Source organism: Chanodichthys erythropterus, chromosome 20, assembly GCF_024489055.1.
Source record: "Chanodichthys erythropterus isolate Z2021 chromosome 20, ASM2448905v1, whole genome shotgun sequence".
Lineage (NCBI taxonomy): Eukaryota > Metazoa > Chordata > Actinopteri > Cypriniformes > Xenocyprididae > Chanodichthys > Chanodichthys erythropterus.
Window position 1 is genome coordinate 38792347 of NC_090240.1, and position 10799 is coordinate 38803145.

Below are 10799 nucleotides of genomic sequence, written 5' to 3' on the forward strand. Positions count from 1 at the left end.
GGGCTTCATAGAGACAGGAAGTAAACAGAGCGTTACTGACAGACTGGGAAGAGACGAGCTGCAACAATGGAGAATATGAGGAGAATAATCAACATTCAATCTAGTACAGCACAAAAACTACATCAAGAGTTTGAGAAAGTGCATAATATCATCTCTCTTTAAAGTGCAACTATAACGCCTCTTTCTCAAGATGTAATATCAGTCTCTGGTGTCTCCAGAATGTGTGTGTGAAGTTTCAGCTCAAAATCCCCCACAGATCATTTATTATAGCTTGTCAAATTTGCTCCTATTTGGGTGTGAGCAAAAACACGCCGTTTTTGTGTGTGTCCCTTTAAATGCAAATGAGCTGCTGCTCCAGAAGAGGGCGGAGCTTTAACAGCTCAACAACAACAAAGCTGGAGAATCTCACACAGCCAAAATGAGGATTGTGTTCAGCCTTACATTGTTCAAACCGGAGTCGACACTGATGGAGAGACTCAGGAAGAAGTTACAACTTTTAGACGTTTCTGAATGGTTAGTGGATAAATTGATGTAGTTGCTGTGGAGTTGATTCAACTCATCCACTAGCATGTGCCGTCATGTTCATCTTTTGTGTTGAATTGACCCTCGTTTGTGAAGCAGTCCGGCGTAAAATGACGGCATGTCAACAACACTCGACTACAACAACTCTTCCTCTTCTCTAAAGCAGCCCAACATGGCCCCGCCCCCTTTGTTGAGTGTTCTCGAGGGCGGGGTTTATGTAAATATTAGGGTTTGTGATGTCACTAACCCAGGATGAAGCTCGTTGTAGTCCCTACCAGCCATCTATAAAAGAAAATATCTCCTTTGCATTGAACTTTGAGTGCCGTAACTCTGCAGATGTTGTTTATGATCAAACAGCAACACACTAACTAAAGTTAAAGAAGTGAAATCATAATCAACCAGTGCTTTAAAGATTAATGAAGATGAGGAAATAACGGTCAGAGCGATTATCATCCATCTGTAGTCAGTCTAATTACATTCAAGTAAAACAACAGCAGACGAACATGTTCCTCCAGAGAGTTGAAGAAAGAGGAACGCTGGAGAGAGAGACAGATCACATTACCCATAATCCTCAGCCACACCCAACAGACCAATTCCTACTCATTAAAAGAGCACTTCATCAAGCTCTATTAGAAACATCGACTCGCTCACACACAGAGTTCAGTGTAAACACAGCTGCTTTACATCAGGAACAGAGAGAGAGAGACTGACGCTCTTCCCATCAGGAACAGAGACACGAGGGCGAGAAATGTGACGCACAATTAACACCTAAAACAGCGCAAGCTCCGACTGAATGTCTGATGTCATTTCCTGTAGCCGTTACATCACTCACCCCTGCAGCGATCCGAGTCCACAGGCTCGTATCCCGGTTTACACGCGCACGTTGATGACGGAGGCCCCACCCACTGGCCGTCCTCCCCGCAGAACATGGTGGGCGGAGCCACGTTCTGGCCCACGGGGGCGGAGTTCTCCACGCACACGCCCTCCGCCTGCTGCACCAGCGAATGAGGGAGCGTCTCAGGGAAGGAGGAGAAGGCCCGTGTGACGGCGGGACACTTCTTGAAGAACACCCTGACGGACAGCAGCGCCATACACGCGCCCTGAGTCTGGAAGGCCAGATAGAAGCCTCTCTTCGACAGCGGACCCACGCGCACCGTCTTCACGTTGGACTTCCTCTCTCCACCGCGGCGCAACAGGAAGTCGGCCGCCACGGTGTCCACCTGCAGCACAGTGTTTTTAAACATTTTACATTACGCATTCTCATGCATTTTAATATGGTGTTACTGTAGAAATGTAGCAATTTAGTTTATTATTTAGTTTTTTATAATGTTAAAGTATGTAAACGTGCAAATTGGCCTGTAAGTTGATAGAGTTTTGATGATGTTTGTGTGAAAGAGTTTGAAAGATGTCATCATTGAATGCATTATGAGCCAAAACTGTGAGAAGAGACTGAAAGAGTGACCGAAACTGTCGTCAACCACATTCATTAGCGATGTTAAAGTCAGTAAAAATTTTATTATAAATAAATAAATTGTTAGTAAAGAATCTGGTTCATCAGGGAACGTTCTGGCAAGGTTCTCTGAAAGTTGTGAAGTTATCTGGTCTTTAATAATGTTCTCTAAATATTATTTGGAGTTTTTTTTTCTGAAACGTTTGTTTAGCGTTTTTTAAATGTTACTACTTGTTTCAGAGAACATTCAAAAGTAATGTTCCCATAATGTATAAAGAATGTTCCCTTAACGCTCATATGACCAAGAAAAAACTTTTTAAAACACTTAAAAAACGATTTCATAGAAATGTTAGCAAAGTGTTCTTAGAACATATTTTTGTTAGATGTGTATTTTTTTACATTTTGTGTGTTTAAAATTTTTCTTTTAATTTTAAAAACGCTGTTGATCGAATTCTGACTAACTGAAACACCTCTGATTGGCCACTGAGTTCACGCCCTCAACAGATACGTCTGTGATTGGCTACAGTGATCAACACTTCTGAAACATGTTGTAAACAGATGGATCCACTGATAGACGTCTGCTGTCAAATGCTCCCGTGTTGGTTTTGAAGCGTTGATCACTGTAGCCAATCACAGATGTATCTGTTGAGGGCGTGAACTCAGTGGCCAATCAGAGGTGTTTAAAGTGTTAGTTCACCCAAACATTAAAATAATGTCATTAATTACTCACCCTCATGTCGTTCCACACCTGTAAGACCTTCATTGATCTTCAGAACACAAATTAAGATATTTTTGATGAAATCCGATGGCTCAGTGAGGCCTGCATAGCCAGCAATGACATTTCCTCTCTCAAGATCCATTAATGTACTAAAAACATATTTAAATCAGGTCATGTGAGTACAGTGGTTCAATATTAATATTATAAATCCACGAGAATATTTTTGGTGCGCCAAAAAAAACAAAATAACGATTTATTTAGTGATGGCTGATTTCAAAACACTGCTTCAGGAAGCTTCGGAGCGTTATGAATCAGCGTATCGAATCAGCGGTTCGGATCGCCAAAGTCACGTGATTTCAGCAGTTTGACACGTGATCCGAATCATGATTCGACACAACAGATTCATAACGCTCCGAAGCTTCCTGAAGCAGTGTTTTGAAATCGGCCATCACTAAATAAGTCGTTATTTTGTTTTTTTTGGCGCACCAAAAATATTCTCGTGGCTTTATAATATTAATATTGAACCACTGTACTCACATGACCTGATTTAAATATGTTTTTAGTACATTAATGAATCTTGAGAGAGGAAATGTCATTGTTCAGGCCTCAATGAGCCATCGGATTTCATCAAAAATATCTTAATTTGTGTTCTGAAGATGAATGAAGGTCTTACAGGTGTGGAAAGACATGAGGGTGAGTAATTAATGACATTATTTTCATTTTTGGCTGAACTAACCCTTTAAGTTAGTCAGAATCCGCTCAAAATGCTAGTGGGAAATGCTTGTATTGTCACATTTTTTAAATTTCAGTACTGACTTTGTGCTAAATTACTGGTACTTTTGACAACCCTTGTGTGTGTGTGTGAGTGTGTACCTTGCTGTAGGGGTTCTCCATCCAGGCGGGGTGTGTGCTCGTGGCCGTGTCCTCGTCGCTCTGGTAGTAGTAAAGGTTAAAGGTCTCTTTGCAGGTGCGGTAGCTGGACGGCATGGCAGAACATTCCATCACGGTGAAGCGGATCTCCACGTACACCTGAGACGCGCTGCGCCGCGGGATAAACCTCGTCCGCAGCCAGTGGCTCACGGGACTGTCCATCGGACAAATCTGAAAGGTGCGGACGCTGTTCCCCTCTTCATCCAATCCGGTCACCTCATCCCACTGGGACTAGGACGACACACATTCAGCGTTAAAATCAGCTTATACTTTAACCTGGAATACTGTGTGTGTGTGTGTGAGAGTGTGTGTGTGTGTGTGAGTGTGTGTGTGTGTCACCTCAGGGTCACTGTTGGGGTAGATGGTCCATCTCAGATCAGATGTTTGTAGTTTTGTGTTCATCAGCACCTCTGAGAGAGACAGAAGAACATCATCTGATGAGAAATCATTCATTTGTGTGATCAAACTTGTGTGATGTTTCCCTGCTGATGACTAAACGCACACATGATCATGATCAGAACTCACTGCCTTCAGCTGCTTTGACATTAAATGAAATCCAGCTCGTTTCCAACTTGTAATTACAAGCCGGAAACTCATAGTTATGTTAAGTGTGATTTGAGGCGTATTTAATGTGTGTATGACGAGCTCACAGGCGTCTGCTCGAGGAGGCTAATGCTGAGCAAACAGAGCGCCAGCGATCCACGCCCAGTTCAACATCTGAACCTCTTTCCATTTCATCTGTCATGATTAAAAACGACACGTCAAACGGCAGCGAGTTTAACGACGGCAGCCGCTTTACACAAAGAATAGGAAGAACACGGGAGGAGCGGGAAATGTCCCAGCATTCTGTCTGTCTGTCCGTCTCTCTCTTCTATTGTTTCCAGTGAAAACACAATGATACCCAGGAGGCAGTTCAGAGCCAAAAAAGTGTTCGAGTGACATTTTCATTTATTACACACACACACACACACACACACACACACACACACACACACACACACACACACACACACACACACACACACACACACACACACAGGAGGGCTGGCAGAATTCCTGCTCATTCCTGAGTGTCCGTGGAGCGGAACAGCAAAATTACAGCTCACACTGGACACACACACACACACACACACACACACACACACACACACACACACACACTCACACACACACCTCTAATCAACTCATCGCTAATTACAGAGTGAGACTGACAGAATCAAAAGAGAGAACTTGAGGAAGATCCAGCAGATCACACACACACACACACACACACACACACACTTCTATCCTCTTACTCTAAACATATAAAACTTTTAGCATTTTTTGAATTTCAAAAGTATGTTTTTAAGCGTTCATGAGGACACAGGAAGTCTGTCATCATTTCATCACTCATCATCAATTCAAATATGACTGGCTCTCCGGCTCCTCCCATCTGGCAGCTGATTGGATGAGAGGTAATGGAGCATGTGATTGGCTGAGGACGGGTTAATTAGGCTGTGCTCTAGAGGCTCTCAGTTTAATTACAGTAATGAGCTTGACACACTCTCCAAAACAAACACACTCGCAGCTACAAGAGTCCATTCACACTCACACACACACGCATGCAAACACACTCACACACACACACACACGCACACATGCAAACACACTCACACACACACGCATGCAAACACACTCACACACACACACACACACACGCATGCAAACACACTCACACTCACACACACGCATGCAAACACACTCACACACACACGCATGCAAACACACTCACACACACACACACACGCATGCAAACACACTCACACTCACACACACACGCATGCAAACACACTCACACTCACACACACGCACACATGCAAACACACTCACACACACACGCATGCAAACACACTCACACACACACACACACGCATGCAAACACACTCATGCAAACACACTCACACACACACACTCATGCAAACACACACACACACACGCATGCAAACACACACACACACACACGCATGCAAACACACACACACACACACGCATGCAAACACACTCACACTCACACACACGACCAAAGCAGACAGAAGTCATTATAATCAGTGCTGCCGTCTACACTGATTAAGAATTATTATCAGTTCATATAAATGAGAATCAATTAAAATCGAGGAATTGATATTTTTCACACAGCCGTAATGAAAGAAGTCATCATTCTAGAATGAGCGCAAAATAAAAATACTACTATTACTACTAACTACTAATGTGAATATAATATATATATATATATATAAATATTTATATATATTTTAACAGTTAAACTTTTACAATAGAAAAAAAATCAAAACATTTTTTTTTTAATGTTTTATTTTATAATATAATTTAATGTCTTCATTTTCAAATATTAAACCAACATGCTTTTATTTTGACAGGTTGCCAGCAAATGTATGTGTGCGCTGTGTGTTTATATTTATTTAATTACATTGCAGTCTGCACTATTTAACAATCACACTAATCACAGGATATTCATTTTATTTCGATATAACTACAACATTCAGCTATTAGTATTCAACATCACTCAAGTGAAGAGTGTGAGTGAGATCTGAAGTGGATCAGAAGCAGTGTGAATGTGAACAGAAATGGGTTCTTTAAGTTTTAATCCACTTAAACCGAGTCTGAGTTGAGAAGATTGAAGAAAAAAGCCCTTAAAGAGAGAAAGATGGAGGGGTCAGAGGTCACAGCCCATGATAATCCCGCTTTATCTCTCACTGCTGAGAAAAATCAGTTTAATAGGATTTATGGACATTGAGACCACCTCACACACACACACACACACACACACACACACACACACTCACACACACACACACACACACACACACACACACACACACACACACACACACACACACACACACACACACACACACACACACACACACACACACACACACACACACAGTAGTTTTTTATTTTAAAGTTTTAGTAATTTAGTTTGTCATTTATTGTTTTTTTTTCAGGTTTTGTTATTTCTGTCCATCAAGTTAAACTAAATGAAAATGACAAATGTTGTTTTTGATAACATTTTTTTTTTTTTTTAAATATTTGTTTTAATTTTAAGGTTTTCACAATTTTGTCTTTTTTTACCTATTTTTTTTTATCTCTATGTAGTTTTATTAATTTTTACTTCATTTTTACATCAAGTTATCATGTTTTTGAATTGTTTTAAATATTTGTTTTAATTTTAAGGTTTTCACAATTTTGTCTTTTTTACCTATTTTTTTAAATCTCTATGTAGTTTTATTAATTTTACTTCAGTTTTAGAGTTATCATGTTTTTGATAACATTTCGAATTGTTTTAATATTTTGTTTTAATTTTAAGGTTTTGTTTTCAACATTTTTTTTTTACACTTTTTAAAACTTTTTTTGAAAATGTTTTAATTTGACTTTTTTACCTATTTTTTTTAAAGTCTATATAGTTTCATTAACTTTTACTTTAGTTTCAGTTATCTTAGTACATCCAGTTAAACTAAATGAAAATGACAAATGTTGTTTTTGATAACATTTTTAAATTTTATTTTTTAAATATTTGTTTTAATTTTAAGGTTTTCACAATTTTGTTTTTTTTACCTATTTTTTTTAAATCTCTATATAGTTTTATTAATTTTTACTTCATTTTTACATCAAGTTATCATGTTTTTGAATTGTTTTAATATTTTGTTTTAATTTTAATGTTTTCGCAATTTTGTTGAACTTTTTTTTACTTTTTTTGAAAATGTTTTAATTTTAATTTTAACTTTTTCAATTTTGACTTTGCCTATTTTTTTTAAAGTCTATATAGTTTTATTAACTTTTACTTCAGTTTCAGTTATCTTAGTACATCAAGTTAAACTAAATGAAGTAAAACAAGTTATTTTCTATTTAATTTTTAGTTCATGTTTATTTAAGTTCAGTGACACGCATGTGTTTACGGCGTTGGTTTTAGTTAACCCGAACAACCCTGACGGAGTCAGAAGAGCAGAAGGACCATCGCCGCATATTTGAAAGCCAAATGTCGGGGCGTTTGCATGTGTGAGAGCGCAGCTGCGCTGAAACACCGAGAGATTTAGCGTGTTTAGTCTCTTCAGTGCAGCATATTGAAGCTCTCTGGGCCCTTTGAGGAGCAGAGCTGGTGTTCCTGAGAGCCATAAGCTCCTTCGGCCGCTCTATTGTTCCTCAACAATGGGCTTGAGCGGACCGACCGTCCCACCAGATTAACTAACAGCTGGTTAACTTCAGCGGTGCGGAAAACACTCGCTGATAGCGCCGGGCATGAGCTCATGAGATGAGTTTTCCACACAAACCTCCTGACTTCCAATTATTCCTTTGACTTTCGTCTGCTTTATGGCCTCTTCCTGTCGCACAGACGTGTAAAAAACCTCAAAGAATGGCATAAATCTGAGCCGGAGCGGGACATCGCTCTCCGTGATTTAACGCCGTCTCTCTGCTGGACGCGTCCACATTATTTGGACAGTGTCAGATATTGTTGATCTTACAGGAGGACAAATGAAAGTCCTTAAAGTGGTAATGACCGGAGGAGAAACGCTCCGACACCAGGCTGATTTAAAAACACAATGTCCATTGTGAGTAAGGGATGTGTTAATAAATACAGCACTGATGTGTGTTTACTTCAGAACAAGATCTGGGGCGAAAAGGTAGAAGAAATATAGTCAACGAAGTTTAGTCTGAAGTCGTTATAATTCACTGAATATACAAACGACAGACGCCTATGATGTGTGTGTGATTGGATCGGACACTGATGGTGTTTCTGCTCTGTTACTGGATGATTCCGGAACTGATTTCCCCTGCGGGAATCCAGGAATCCTGGAGCGCCATGAAATGTGGAACGAATCCCTGACACACACACACACACACACACACACACTCATTCACACTGGGTTAATCATCATGAGAGACACACACTCCTGTGATGGTCCAGAAGCTTCACAAGAAACGCCTCTGAAGAACCTGAAACATCTAGAACCGTTTAAAAAGGGATAATATACCTAAAAATGTACATTTTGTCATCATTTACTCGACCCTCGTGTCGTTCCTAACCTGCATGAGTTTCTTTCTTCTGCTGAACACAAAAGAAGATATTTTGAAGAACGTCGGAAACCGAACAGTTGTTGGTCCCCATTGACTTCCATAGAGTTTTTCTCCAAACTACAGAAGTCAATGGGGACCAACAATGGTTCGGTTTCAAACATTCTTCAAAATATCTTCTTTTGTGTTCAGCAGAAGAAAGAAACTCATGCAGGTTAGGAACGAGACGAGGGCGAGTAGATGATGACGGAAAAGATTAGAGAGACGGATGTTTAAGGTTCTTCATCGATGCCACAGTATAGAAGTTTTATTTTTAAGAAGAGAAGGAAATGGAGGTTCTTTACCGCTGAAATCAACTTAATTCACTATAATCCCCCCAAAAATCCCAAAATTAAACAGAAAAAAAAAAAGATCACCATTTTCCATGAACTGAATCTTTCACCAGATTGTCAATGAATGATAATAATAATTCAGTAACACTTTAGATCTCATTTGTTATCAATAGTTAACGTAAAATGCCACATTTACACTTGTTTATATTCATAAACAAATTTCATATCAAATTCAAGTTGATTCATCAATTCATATCAAATTTACACAATTCAAATTCAAATAGTATTGTCATATTTAAAGCTCTATAGTTGAATAAACTTTTTTGAACAACTAGTAATTAGACAAGAAGTTTTTCAATCTACTTTTTTTTTTATCTGACTTCAAAAAGTTATGAACATTCTTGAAGAAAGTTTAGATGAGTAACTTTTAAGACTAGTTTAAGCAACTGGTCGCTTTATTTAGAATTGTGTTTGTTTTATTGAATCTGCTCCCATATTAAAAGAACACTGAACAAATATTTAATAATAATAACAGATAATAATCGATTATCATCGTACCTTCCTCTGCTGAGACGAGTCCAGTCCACCAGAAGAGAGAAACAATCCAGAAAACATGATCCATCTCAAACTCCTGTCAGCTCATTAGATTCGGATCACAAAAATCACTTCAGTCTCGAATCTGAGTGAAATCCTCAAAACTTCTCTATAAATCTTTCTTTAAAAAGTTAAGCAGCTCATGAATAACTTTCGGCAATTAACTTAACCAAACTAACTTCAGAGTACATTTCACACATATTAGGATCAAATCCAAACTGAATCAGATCCAGGTCATAAATTCAGATTCTTCTGAAACACAATCCTGCGTTATGCGCGTCCGTGTGAGAGCGCGTCCCCTTTCCTGCGATGAAGAAAAAGTTCCCTAATCCCAGCGGTGCATCCGTTTAAAGTCGTTTATACTCCACTCATCGCTGCGACTGAACCGAAAAGTGCCATCGATAAAACATTTAAACAGTATCCCGAGAAACTCGGAGTTTCGGTCGACGCGAAGTTTCCCTCAGGACTGCGCGCGAGACTCAGAGGTGGTTGATCGCGAGGCTGAGGACTGCAGCAGGCCCCGCCCACCTCCAGGCAGAGAACGCGCTCATTGGTCCGTCCGGCTGTCTGTAGAGATGAAACATGAGCGCGCTTTATGTAGATTGACAGTAATATCTGGCCAGTGTTCCTTTTTTTATTTAATTAAACTGATCTAGTCATATTTTTGCCCAAGCCGGCAGAGGTTTCAATAAATAAATAAATGTAACAATAAAGGAATAAATTGAATTAATTTTAATTAAATTTAATCCTGAATTTATTTTTGTATAACTTCCCTTAATTCATTATTTTCTGTATTTATTTTTGTAATATTAATTTTGTATAAATTAACTGCATTCATTTATGTAAATTCATTTTAACGATCGTTTATGTATTTATTCTTTTAGTGAATTATTTAACTATTTATTTATTCTTTAATCTATTTATTTATTCGTCGATTTCGCGGGTTTGAGTGTCACGTGTGTCTAAATTCGATAATTATGGCATAAAAAAGAAATTATGACACAGAAAGTCATAATTTCGACATTTTATCTCTTTATTATGACTTACTGTGTCAATTTCATAAACTAGACTTTTTATGTCACAATTTCGACTTTTATATCATACTTTTGATTCAAACATTTTTTTTCTTATGTGGCGGAAATGATCTTCCATTTTAAATGTTATAAAACATCATGAATAAAGTCTT

At 38.7% G+C, this 10799-nt stretch overlaps 1 protein-coding gene across 1 annotated transcript in view; it reads right to left on the reverse strand.

Moving 5' to 3' along the window:
• The window catches only part of ephb4b (eph receptor B4b), a 38099-nt gene extending 28018 nt beyond the window's left edge, over positions 1–10081 (reverse strand). Inside the window, exons 1-4 of the mRNA XM_067371677.1 lie at positions 9578–10081; positions 3960–4030; positions 3564–3851; positions 1355–1742 (exon numbers count right to left, since the gene is read on the reverse strand). Coding sequence (XP_067227778.1) covers positions 1355–1742; positions 3564–3851; positions 3960–4030; positions 9578–9641 — 811 coding nt within the window. The 5' untranslated portion in view covers positions 9642–10081. The remainder of the gene's footprint in view (positions 1–1354; positions 1743–3563; positions 3852–3959; positions 4031–9577) is intronic.
• Between the last annotated feature and the right edge of the window lie 718 nt (positions 10082–10799).